Source organism: Heterodontus francisci, chromosome 31 (genome assembly GCF_036365525.1).
Source record: "Heterodontus francisci isolate sHetFra1 chromosome 31, sHetFra1.hap1, whole genome shotgun sequence".
Classification (NCBI taxonomy): domain Eukaryota; kingdom Metazoa; phylum Chordata; class Chondrichthyes; order Heterodontiformes; family Heterodontidae; genus Heterodontus; species Heterodontus francisci.
This window is the reverse complement of record NC_090401.1, coordinates 18,966,569-18,980,020: the sequence shown is the minus strand read 5'-3', so window position 1 is coordinate 18,980,020 and position 13,452 is coordinate 18,966,569. Positions and strand designations below refer to the sequence as shown.

Genomic DNA, 13,452 nt, shown 5'->3' with positions numbered 1-13,452 from the left:
CCATCACTACTTTATTCATCTAAGAACTTGAGGACTTTATTCATCACCCTGAATTAGCTGCTAAAATAAGCTATTACACAAATTTATATATGGTGATTCTATTTTGTATGTGGAATAAAATAGTGTAACTTTGTTTAAGTGAACCATGAACTTATGAGAAAAAAAAGTGTGGAACAGGCAAAAGCTACACAGCCCATCACGCCTGCTTCTTCCATGACCAGCTACAAATTATCAGGATAAAAGCAAAATACTGCAGATGCTGGAAATCTGAAATAAAAACAAGAAATGCTGGAAATACTCAGCAGGTCTGGCAGCATTGAAGGGTCACTGACCTGAAACGTTAACTCTGCTTCTCTATCCACAAATGCTGCCAGATCTGCTGAGTATTTCCAGCATTCCTTTTTCTTATTACAAATGATTATGGGCTGAAGCAATCTCCTTAAAGTTATTAGATTTTGTGATCTCTCCCAGGTGTTTCAGTCAAACCTTACTAAATGAATAATTATTTAATCTGCTCTTGATACATCTGGTTTGTCTTGGAAAGACTTTAGATTATGCCATCATCTTTTATATCTCATGCCAGTATTATCTATGCTACACATTTTGTAACTAAAGCCGTTACCACCATTTGGGGACTATTGTTTTTCTCTTGATGAAATGCTCTGCATTAATTTCTCCAATCCCCAAAGGTGATCAAGCAAGACTTCAGAAGATCCATCCCATAAACAACTGTTGTTTACCATATAGCACCTGATGATCTTGGTTTATACTTGGTCCAAAACCTTCAATCCTGTTCTCAACCAGATACTTAACCAATTGCTGTTTGAATGACTATTGTTGGCAATCTGTTTAACATTCACTATTTTGGGGGTGAGGAGGGGGGAGGGATATTTCTTCAAATTTCTAGTTTTGCTTGAGGTTAGTTTTAAACCCATGCTCTCTGCACTGTGCTTATAGTGTAAGTCAATTAGCATACTTACATTCAAGCCTTTCAACATTTTAAAGCTCTGCCCCCGCCCCTTCCAATCAACCCATCTTTTCACCAGGATAGATAGACAAATTCAGCTTTGTGAGTCTCTCCTCATTGTTACGGAATTTGTGCTAAAACTTGGGAATCTATATTATTAAAAACTAAAAAAAGGATTTCATGGACATTGAAACATCTGGAGATAGCTAAACTTTATGGATGCTTTAAAAAAAGAGGGTCCTGGTTTTGACCACTAAACAAATCCTGGAAAACAAGTGATTTCAAGTAAGCACCACATGGGGGTTTACTTAAGAGCTATCCTTTGTTGTGACGAGAGAATTTATGATTAGAATGAGACTTGCTTGGAAAAGTAGCTTCATTTTGAACTGTTAAAAGCCAGTGGGTTTGGACTGAAGCAGGCAATTAGAATTTGAGATGGACCTGCCAGGAGGTCAAAAGAAGGCTATTAACTCTCTTTGAAGAATCCGTTTTTGAAAAGTAATAGCTTGTATGAAGTGGTACTGTTGCGTCCTGTAATTTTGAAGACATCCTGAATGCTTGCATCTCCAAATGAACTTTGTATCGAATGTTATGACAGAACTGACATCTGTTGCTGCACACCTGATGGAAGACCTATGTGAAGCCTTCTGCAGTTGAATTTCTTTGAATGTCTACCCAAACAGACTGTTCATCAACCTTGCCTGAAAAATTCCTTGTGGCAGCCAACTATTCGACTTTGGGACACCTCGCCAAACTAAAGAACTTCCTTCCATATCTTTTCAGTAAAGGTTTTTTTTTTATTCCTTCTATTTCTTTGTAACAGCTGTGAACAAAAATTCCTTTTTCCCCAGTTAACTGTTTTTGGATGCATGCGAGTGTGTATGAGGGCTAGGATATAAAAAAATACAGAGCTTTAATATTTCAATTCGCATATATATTTACTTCATTATTGGTTAAGACATGGTTTTATAATAAATGGATAATTTTGTTGTATATTAAAGAAACCTGATTGGTGTGCTTTATTTTGGGGACAAATAGAGTTCCAGTAAGTGGGAAAATTTATTGATTTGTTGTGACCTGTGGAGAAGTGGGACTGAATTAACAGTGCACTCCTTCCCCCTCAGTCGTAACATCATACCTTCAAGGCCCGAGTCCTGCAATTATCCTAGTTCTTTTTTAAAACAAAATTGCTCACGTTCCATACTTCTCAAAATTTTGGGTCGGTTTTCAGATGGCAAAAATCTCCTCCTTATTGATAATTTCTCTCTTTTTGGGATTGAAGCCAACACCATGCGCTTGGTAATATGTGGAGAGAACCTTCTCCCAGTGCTCCTGATGTCACTGCAGTGCCAGGAGAGTTAAAGGTTAATTTAAAATAAAAGTAACATTTTCATCTTACCTGATCGTATTTGATGAGGTGCTTATAATCCTTTGCCGCTATTAGCTTTTTAATTACTTCTACCTCTGGATGACATATTCTGTAGTTCAGATCCCCAAGCCATATTATCATGCTTTATTATAAAGAGAAGCAAAAGAACAAAGTAGTAAACATATCCTCATTATGAACAAACAGTAGCTCTTTACAGATCATACTTTTATTCCAAACAAGGCCCTTTTGGTCTTGCCTGCAACACATTTACCACTCATTCAACAATGAAGCATTTTTCATGTGAGAGTCTGGCAGTAAATGTCAGTAGGCTAATTAGTGGTGGAAAACATAGCAGACATTATCACCCAACATTGCCACATGCACTGAAGTTTCATAATTGGGAGTAAAATAAGGTGCAGACTCTAAGTCCCTCTACTTTGCCCCAACAAACATTTTCAGGTTAGGCAAAGCTCTCTCCAGTCTGCTTCACTCCAAACTTTTGGAAAAACATTTCCAAATTATAAAAGGAAGAACATTTTAAAAAATGGTATGTCCTGCATCTTAACAATTTCAAATGCATCATTTAGAAAGGACCAAATCTTAAAAAATACACAGTTTGCAATCAGGCTACCAAAAAATCTATGACAACTGGTACTCCTGATAATCCCTTGCTTGCTGGTTGGTAACTGCCATACATGCGCATGTCTAAAGAGAGTTCAAAGCATTCTTTACAACACATTCAAAACTCTTATCTGTTCTCCATGAGGATGTGTCAGTAGTCTCATCTTGTGTTATGACTCACGGGCAATATTGGGAATCTTGTAGTTGGTTATATCTGGATACTAATCCTGTAGGATTAGTAATCTAGAGGCCTGGACTAATGATATGATGACAGGAGTTCAAATCCCTCCATGGCAGGTGGGGTACTTAAATTCAGTTAATTAAGTAAATCTGGTATGAAAATATCAATAACAGTAAAGTTGACCTGACTGTGTAACTACCAGATTATTGTAAAATCCCATCTGATTCACTAATGTACTTCAGGGAAGCAAATATCCCATTCTTACCTGATATGGCCAAAATGCGACTCCAGACCCACAGCAATGCTGCCCTCTGAAATGACCTAGCATTTCATTTGTTCAGAACGTGCTCAAATTCTCATGGGCAGTTAGGGATGGACAATGGCTTTGTTCTGGTCTCACCCACAAGTGGAATCATTTGCTCTACATTTATTCTATTAAATCCTTTCATAATCCTAAAGACCCCTATCCGGTCACCCCCTCATGTCTTCTCTTTTCTTGAGAGTAGAGTACTCGCCTGTTCAATCTTTCTGGATAGCTATAGCCTCACAGTTCTGGTACGATTCTAGTAAATCTATATTGCACCTTCTCCAGTGCCTCTATTTCCTTTTTATAATTTGGAGACCAGAACTTTTCACAGTACACCCAAGTATAGGCTAACCAATATTCTATACAAGTTCAACCTAACCTCTTTTAATTCTATCTCTCCAGAAATGGAACAGGTGTTTTGTTTGCTGTTTTCGGCCTTGTTAACCTGCGTTGCTACTTTTAGTGATTTGCATATCTGTACCCCAGATTCCTCTGTTTCTCTACCCCATTTAGACACTTATTTTCCAAGGAATATGTGGACTCATAATTTTAACTACCAAAATATACCACCAGTTCATTTGACAATTGCACACCTATTCTGCAAGTTTATTAATGTCTTCTTGTTTTGTCATAGTCTTCCTCTCTAGTAACTACACCCACAATTGGGTGTCATCTGTAAATTTTGAAAATTATTCTTCGAACTCCCGAGTCCAAATTGTTTATATAAATAGAGAACAGCAGTGGTCTCAGCACGAATCCTTGTGGAACGCTGCTTCTTACCTTTTGCCAGTCTGAGTAACTAAATTTAACCCATAGTTCTATGTTTTGTAGCCAACTTGCTATCAATATCTTTCCTTCCACCAAGTTACCACTCTCTCACGCATATAAGTTTAAAAATGAACTACTGACATAGTGCTCTTCCTACTGAAACACAGACAGCATTAGGATCTGGCTTTGTCCCAGCAACTTGGGAAGATGTGGGGGGCTGATGATAGTGGGGGGAAAGAATTAACAAAAATTGGCTGTTAGTTAAGAGGGTGAGGGGAATTACCAAGAAACAGCAGCCATAAATGAACATCCTGTTGTCTCCATTTTGTTCTTTTTCAGTTTTCTCTCCTTTCCTACAGATGCTGACAACCGTAGAGTTCGACAAGATGATGGGGCTCTGGCATGTAGCTCAAGATCTAACTCGATAACCCTGGATGTTCATCTATGAGCCTAGATGGCAATTGCCAACAAGCTATTTTACCACAGTGGATATTATATGGAGATCAGTGGGAGGGTGTTTAGGGTAAGTTTCCCTGTACTCAGTCATGCTTGTGTTTATGGTTTCATTACAAACTTTACACAGATTAACACTTCCTAACAAGGGTAGGAGCCCCGAATGTATTCGCACCCCCACCCACCAAACCAAGTGGACTGTGACCAATTATAGCACTGTCAATGCTGCCCTCCCTCCGATTAGCAAACTCAACATGGACTCTACTGAACTTGTGATTTTCCTGCTTTGTACAGCTCAATATCACACCAACTGATACAGAAGAACTATGCAGCCATTGGAGGGGGGCTGACTGCTGTCTCCTTCATAACAATGTCAAATAATGTTTGTTGAAGAAAATAGATTTTTCCTAGAATTATTGCCACGTATAAGGTATTCCTTTGAACAAAGGCAGGACTTGCTGAAATAAATATATCTTGTGCGAGGAAACTTTTTAGAAGTTTGACATTGGAGACTTACTCATGCTTCATGATTGAGAGAGATGTCAGTGGCAGGGTAGACTGAATAAAGTGCATTCTGCTACAGATGTCTTTGTAGTCTTGATTCCGTCTGTCACATTCTTCAGTGTGAGCTGCGAGATGTGAGTTAACGACACACAATGTGGTATTATGGAACTGAAACCTTATGCTCACTCCACCCTTGTTACCCTAGCAGGGCAAAGAAAAGAACAGTTGGGAAAGTTTAAGGGAGAGATGTAAAGAAAAAACAAAATGATACAGAATTTCATAAAGGGTCATATCTTGCTGGAAAAATGTGAGTTAATGGCGTACACAGTTATGTGCAAATCGACCAGAAAATTGGGGCGATTAAGGGATACACCATGAGATGCAAAATCTCCAGAAGTTGCTGATCAATTTATGCTGCTCCATCATTTGCTTTGCTCAAATGGCATCTCGCCTTTATCCTCCCATAATTTTTTTTAAACTTGATGGATTTGCACATTTATTGCCTATTAAACTCACCACAGAAAGAGAAGTTTAGTCATTAACAGTGCTAGTACCTTTGTAGCAATGTGATAATTGTTAATGCAACAATCAAACTTTTTGGCCAAGTAACTGAACAATCTAAACTGTGCAGTCTTATTCTTTTAGATGGCAAATTGTTCTGAGAATTAAAAAATATCACATATTACATTTTTTCTTACTTTTCCTGTCTCTCCTTTCTCTCCCTTAATCTAATCTTTTTTCCCCTCATTTTATTTCTCTTTCTGTCCCCGAGTTGATTCAATGTCACCGTATTTTCTTTCTGTTGATCCTGTTTCTTTCACTGTCCTTAAATCTCATTGGTTAAGGAGATAGATTGTTGGTGCTGCTGTTCACTGAGGTCCCAGACACTCCAATGCTCAACGTTCCCTCTAAACTGCATGGCCACGTGGCAACCCAGAAGTTCCTGCTCTGGCCAAGCACAAGTTGGCCCCTTTAAGTTACCGCTGTGCAGCTGCACAAAAATTTTTTAAGGGCCCGCACACAAAAATAAAATCAGAGGGATCATTGCCCTCACTGCGCTATTATCGGCTCACACTTCCATCAGGTTAAGGCGCAAAAGAGCTTTGAGCCAAAAGGTACAGAACTAAGGGGCAATGCCACAAAATGCCCTGCTCCAGCAAAATCAGCTAAGCTTTCTGAAATCCTTACTCCTGCTTACAAGGACAACTGAACCTTAATGATCTGCACTCATATTCAGTTATCCATGAGACTTTGTGTGGATGATGGCAGGCCAGCTGGGGACTGGTACCACTTTCTTCCTTCACTCGCCATGAAAGAATGGATACTTCCTATCCATGGGTGGAAAGCGAAGAGCAGAAATATTTATTTTCAAAAATATTATGCTGTCCCAATGATAAGCTGAGTCATAACAGACTAGGAAGCCTTCAGGTTTGATCCCCAATCTATGCTCAGTTGCTTGATCTCAGCTTGGGACGTCGTGGGCACCATGGGAAATCTGGCTGGAGATTCCACTCCTAATTACAACCCACTGTTTGTTACTGGATGCGATCACAAGTCGATGTTTTGTGAGGGTTGAACCAAGTTCCACTTTGATATCTCCATGTTGTCGAATAGCCTTCTGACAATTACCATCAAGGCTAATACATGAGTAGCCACTTTGGTGAGGTGATTGACCCATCTAGCCAATCCCCAACAAGGTCATAGGCTTCGGGTAGGGAGTGAGGGATAGCAGATGAAAAAAATTAGGAAGCAACTAAATTATGTAATAGATTGGGAGCACTTTTATACTGTCCATTGAAATCACGGGGCAACAGCTGTTCTTAAATGCTCCAGAGTTAGTGCAGTAACCTCCCTCAGCCAGTTGCACCAACACACTCCGAGTCTGAGACACAGGAAGGCGACTCATTTTGCTGAGCCGATTGCATACCCCTCAATTAACAGATACAGATTTATTACCATCTCACATACGTGGAGACGATGGAGTAGTCGTAATGTAATTGAACTAGCAATCCAGAATCCAAAGCTAATGCCCTAGGGACATGGGTTTAAATCCTACCATGGAAGCTGGTGGAATTTAAATTCAATTAATTCATAAAAATCTGGAATTGAAAGCTCATCTTAGTTTTGTGGCACCATTACTGTCATCCATTATCATTAGAACCCAACTGGTTCCTTTCTTGAGGGAAGGAAATGTGCCATCCTTACCTGGTCTGGCCTACATACAATTCCAGACCCACAGCAATTTGGATGTCTCTTAACTGCCCCCCGCATTCAGATGTCAAGGAGAATTAGGGATGGGCAACAAATGTGGGCCAGCGACACCTACATAACATGAAAGAATATAACTGCTGACCCAAGAGTGGCAGGAGAATAGTTTAAAAGATGATATTGGGAGGGAAACGCATGACCTTTATCTAAGGTCTAGATTAGTAATGGAGAAGACCAAGGAACAATCTAAAGTAGAACTTCTAAATTGGAAGAAGGCTAACTTCAGTGGGATGAGAGGAGATCTAGCCAGGATGAAATGGAATGAAGGCAAAACTGCAACAGAACAATGGGTGATCATTAAGGAGATGTTTCAGTACACGCTAGGTACATTCTAACAAAAGCAAAAGGTAGGGGAACCATAGCCAGGGTCCTTTGGATGAGAGATCTGGCTGGAATTTTACGTCGTGGCAGTGGCCCTGCCCACCGGCTGAAAAGTCAGGGGACAGCCCATCTCCAATCGGCCTGGAAGCCACTCTACAATTTTGCAGGGCTTCCAGGCCCTTATTTGGCCTCGGTCGGGACTTCCGCCCTGCTGAGGCAGGAAATGATGCCGACTAATCAAGAGCCGGCAGCTCTTCAGTCCCATCAGCACCATTGAGAGTGGTGGCCACTGCTGGGACTGAACCCAGCAAGAGGAATGATGGATGTCGCCCTTCAGAAAGCTAAGTGGGCGATGAGCACAGTAAAATAGCAGCAGGGGCAGGCAGGCGACATAAAATTGGTGAGGGGCATAAAATTCCAGCCAGAAAACATGAGATGAAACAAAAAAAAGATGGTGAATATGAGAACCAGGCCAAATACAATAAGTTGAGAAGGGAAGTGAGGAGGAAAATAAGACTGGCGAAGAGAGAATATAATAGAATGGTAGTCAACATCAAAGGGAGCCCAAAAATCTTATACTGGCAAGTAAACAGTAAGCAGATAGTAAGAGGCAGGGTGAGTCCTATTTGGGACAAAGAGGGTGATATATGCTTAGAGGGGAAGGGGAGAATACTTAATGCATACTTTGTATCAGTGTTTTACCAAGGAACAGGATGCAGACAAAATATTGGTAGAGTCATGGAGTCATTTACAGCACAGGAGGAAGCCATTCAGCCCATCGCATCCATGCTGGCTCTCCACAGAGCTATCCAGTCGGTCCCACTCGATCTCCATAGCCTTGCAAATCTATTTCCCTCATAGCTTAGGTTAAGTGGCCTGTAATTACTCAGGCTATTTATTCCTTCCTTTTTAAACAAGCGTACATATGAGCATACGAACATAAAAATTAGTAGTAGTAGGCCACTCGGCCCCTCGAGCCTACTCTGCCATTCATGGCTGATCTGACTGAAACCTCTACTCCACATTCACCCCTACCCCCAATAACCTTTCATCCTCTTGCTTATCAAGAATTTATCTACCTCTGACTTAAAAATATTCAACGACTCTACTTCCACTGACTTTTGAGGAAGAGAGTTCCAAAGACTCATGAGCCTCTGAGAGAAAAAATTCTCATCTCTGTCTTAAATGGGCGACCCCTTATTTTTAAATAATGACCCTGAGTTTTAGATTCTCCCAAAAGAGGAAACATCTTTTCCACATCCATCCTGTCAAGACCCCTCAGGATCTTATGTTTCAATCAAGTTGCCTCTTACTCTTCTGAACTCCAGCAGATACAAGCCTAGCCTATCCAACCTTCCCTCATAAGACAACCCGCCCATTCCAGGTATTAGTCTAGTAAACCTTTTCTGAACTGCTTCCAATGCATTTACATCCTTCCTTAAAAAAGGAGACCAATCCTGTACAAAGTACACCAGATGTGGTCTCACCAATGCCCTGTATAACTACAGCATAACCTCCCTACCTTTGTATTCAATTCCCCTCACAGTAAACAATAAAATTCTATTAGCTTTCCTAATTACTTGCTAAACCTAAATACTAACCTTTTGTTATTCATGCACTAGGACACCTGATCCCTCTGCATCTCAGAGCTTTGCAATTTCTCACCATTTCGATAATATGCTTCTTTTATATTCTTCCTGCCAAAATGGACAAATTCACATTTTCCCACATTATACTCCATTTGCCAGATCTTTGCCCACTCACTTAACCTATCTAAATCCCTTTGTAGCTTCTTTAAGTCCTCTTCACAACTTACTTTCCTACTTATCTTTGTGTCATCAGCAAATTTATCAATCGTACCTTTGGTCTCTCCAACCAAGTCATTTATATAAATTGTAAAAACGATGAGGCCCCAGCACTGATCCCTGTGGCACACCACAGTATATTGTTAGCAAGACACCAGTCCTCCAGCACCACGCCTGTAGCCAAAGAGGATCAGTAAATGATGGGTCAGAGTCTCTGCTATTTCCTCCTTTGCTTCTCTTAACAGCCTGGGATACATCCAGGCCTGGTGATTTATCTACTTTCAAAGATGCTACACACCTTAATATTTCCTCCCTCACTATGTTAATCCCATCCAATATTTTTCACACATCCTCTTTCTTAACTACAATGTCTGCATCATCCCCCTCTTGTAAAGACAGACGCAAAGTATTCACTACAAACCGTGCCCACATCTTCCACCTCCACACACAATTTACCTTTTTGGTATCTAATTGGTTCTACTCTTAATTATAAAACATCTTTGGGCTTTCTTGATTTTATGTGCCAATGTTTTTTCATGCCCTCTCTTTGCTTTCTTAATTTCCTTTGTAATTTCACCCCTGCACTTTCTATACTCCTCTAGGCTATTTGCAGTTCTGAGGTCTCGGTATCTTAACATAAAGCTTCCCTTTTTTGCCTTATCCATCTTGTATACTTTTTGATATCCAGGGGGCTCTAGATTTGGGAGGCCTACCCTTTTTCTTTGTCGGAACATATTTGTTCTGAACTCTCTACATCCTCCTTGAATGCCTCCCGCTGCTCTTGACACTTCTTAACCAAGTAGCTGTTTCCAGTCTACTTTTGCTAGATCATATACAGCTTAGTGTCATGCTAGACCCCCACCTGCCAAGAATGAGGCACATTAATTTCGCCATATGGACATTAAATTTCAAATTGTTGCTGTGAAGAGGAGGTCAGTTACAAGGGTTGCCAGACACTTGGCTGCAGGACATTTACATACCATTAGGGACAAGAAAGGTTACTTCTGTTATCCATTTAACCCACAATGGACTTTGAGCACCAGACAGTGAAGGCAGGGAAACGCATTCCAGGACCTAGGATGATACAATCCACAGAGCCAAGACGTGGTCAAACCAGTTAGTCATATGACTATCCTGCTTGGCAATCTGGGGTTTTCTATATTGTACAAACAGTTTGAACTGAGAAAGACTGTTTGCTCCTGGACTGAGAAGATCTCTCCTGTCTGCTCCTATTTCTTTCTCACAAGTCTCTGAATCCACTGAAGACACATGAAGTCCAAGAGAGAAAAGTGAACAAGGTTTAAGAAGAATACTTGGCCCCAATGAAAAGCAAGATCTACCTACAATACAGTGAGCTCGAAGAACGTAACAAAACCTCTTCAGATATTGCCTCAAACTTTTTTACTTTATTTTTTTCTTCCCTTTTCTGTCTCTATTTGCATATGTGTATCGCGTATGCATGCTAGCGTGGGTGTGTCAACCAAATTAGAGTTTAACTTGAATAAATTTCAACTTTGCTTCTTTAAGCCTATGAAAACCTGTTTCTTTGCCCTCTAATTGGAAAGCGGTGAGCAAGTATTCACCATGGGGGAGATAAAACACAGTGTTTAAAAAATTAAACCCTGTTACAGTAAGACCAGATGAAGGCTGAGGGGGGCCCCTGGACACCTTTCTCACCTGGTTGTAACATTAGTAAAATTGGCCTTTTCCCAATTGAGAACTTTTACTCCTGGTCTATCTTTGTCCTTTTTCATAACTATGTTAAATCTAACTGAATTATGATCACTACCACCAAAATGCTCTCTCCTGATACCTCTTCAGCTTGCCCAGCTTCATTCCCTAAAACTATAAGAACATTCGCTCATTTGCCCATGTTTTATCAATGATAAAACTTCCTGTTCTAGCTGTGCCTCAATCGCATACCACGGAAACATATTTTAACACACCAGGACCAGTAACACAAATATATGTGCACATTTATCCTCCTACTAACCTGAACATGGTTATGAATGCTGCTTTGTTTATGGTCATAGAGCTCAGAAACAGGCCCATCGTGTCTGTGCCAGCCATCAAACACCTATCTATTCCAATTCCATTTTCCAGCACTTGGCCCGTAGCCTTGTATGCTATAGCGTTTCAAGTGCCCATCTAAATACTTCTTAAATGTTGTGAGGGTTTCTGCCTCCACCACCCTTCAGGCAGTGTGTTCCAAATTCCAACCACCCTCTGGATGAAACATTGTTTCCTCAAATCAGCTCTAAACCTCCTCCCCCTTACCTTAAATCTATGCCCCCTGGTTATTGGCCCCTCCGCTAATGGAAAACGTTTCTTCCTATCTATCCTATCAATGACCCTCATAATTTTGTATACCTCAATCAGGTCCCCCCTCACCCTTCTCTGCTCCAAGGAAAACAACCTGATCCAGTCTCTCTTCAACCCAGGCAACATCCTGGTGAATCTCCTCTGCACCCTCTCCAGTGCAATCACATCCTTCCTATAGTGTGGTGCCCAGAACTGTACACAGTACTCCAGCTGTGGCCTAACTAGTGTTTTATACAGCTCCATCATAACCTCCCTGCTCTTATATTTTATGCCTCAGCAAACAAAGGGAAGTATCCCATAGGCCTTCATAACCACAGTATCTACCTGTGCTGCTGCCTTCAGTGATCTATGGACAAGTACACCAAGGTCCCTCTGACTCTCTGTATTTCCTAGGGTCCTACCATCTATTGTATATTCCCTTGCCTCGTTAGTCCTCCCAAAATGCATCACCTCACACTTCTCAGGATTAAATTCCATTTGCCACTGCTCCGCCCATCTTACCAGCCCATCTATTCGTCCTGTAATCTAAGGCTCGCCTCCTCACTATTTACGACACCAATTTTCGTGTCATCTGCAAACTTACTGATCATACCTCCTATATTCACGTATAAATTATTAATGTACACTACAAATAGCAAGTGTCCCAGCACCAATCCCTGCCGTACACCACTGGTCACAGGCATCCACTCGCAAAAACAACCCTCAACCATCACCCTCTGCCTCCTGCCATCTGCCACTAAGCCAATTTTGGATCCAATTTGCCAAATTGCCCTGGATCCCATGGGCTCTTGCCTTCTTAACCAATCTCCCATGCAGGACCTTATTAAAAGCCTACTTAAGTCCATGTAGACCTCATCAACTGCTTTACTCACATCTACACATCTAGTCACCTCCTCGAAAAATTCAATCAAGTTTGTTAGACAAGATCTCCCCCAACAAAGCCATGCTAACTATCCCTCATTAATCCCTGCCTCTCCAAGTGGGGATTAATCCTATGATGCAGAATTTTCTCCAATAGTTTCCCTACCACTGATGTTAGACTCACTGGCCTATAATTACCTGGTTTATCCCTGCTACCCTTCTTGAATAATGGTACCACATTCGCTGTCCTCCAGTATCTCTCCTGTGGCCAGAGAGGATTTGAAAATTTGTGTCACAGCCTCTGCTATCTCCTCCCTTGCCTCACATAACAGTTTGGGATACATCTCATCTGGGCCTGAGGACTTATCCACTTTCAAGGTTGCTAAAACAGCTAATAGCTCCTCCCTTTCAATGCTAATTTGTTGAAGTATATCACGGTCCCCCTCCCTGATCTCTGCAACTACATCGTCCTTCTCCACAGCGAACACAAATGAAAAGCAATCATTTAAAACCTCACCTATGTCCTCCCGCTCCACACACAGATTGCCACTTTGGTCCCGAATAGGCCTTACTCTTTACATGGTTATCCTCTTGCCCTTAATATACTTCTAAAATGCCTTGGGATTTTCCTTTATCTTGCCCCCCAGTGGTTTTTCATGCCCCTTCTTTGCTCTCCTAATTCCTTTTTTTAATTACCCCCCTACA

At 41.0% G+C, this 13,452-nt stretch overlaps 1 protein-coding gene across 8 annotated transcripts in view; it reads right to left on the bottom strand.

The window, feature by feature from the left end:
• inpp5b (inositol polyphosphate-5-phosphatase B) overlaps nt 1-13,452 on the bottom strand; it is a 192,365-nt gene that overhangs the window by 58,831 nt on the left and 120,082 nt on the right. For all 8 annotated transcript variants that reach the window (XM_068011145.1, XM_068011146.1, XM_068011147.1 and 5 more), the window contains 2 exons: nt 5,184-5,371; nt 2,367-2,478 (listed from right to left, as the gene is read on the bottom strand). In XM_068011145.1, the coding sequence (XP_067867246.1) occupies nt 2,367-2,478; nt 5,184-5,371 (300 nt within the window). The remainder of the gene's footprint in view (nt 1-2,366; nt 2,479-5,183; nt 5,372-13,452) is intronic.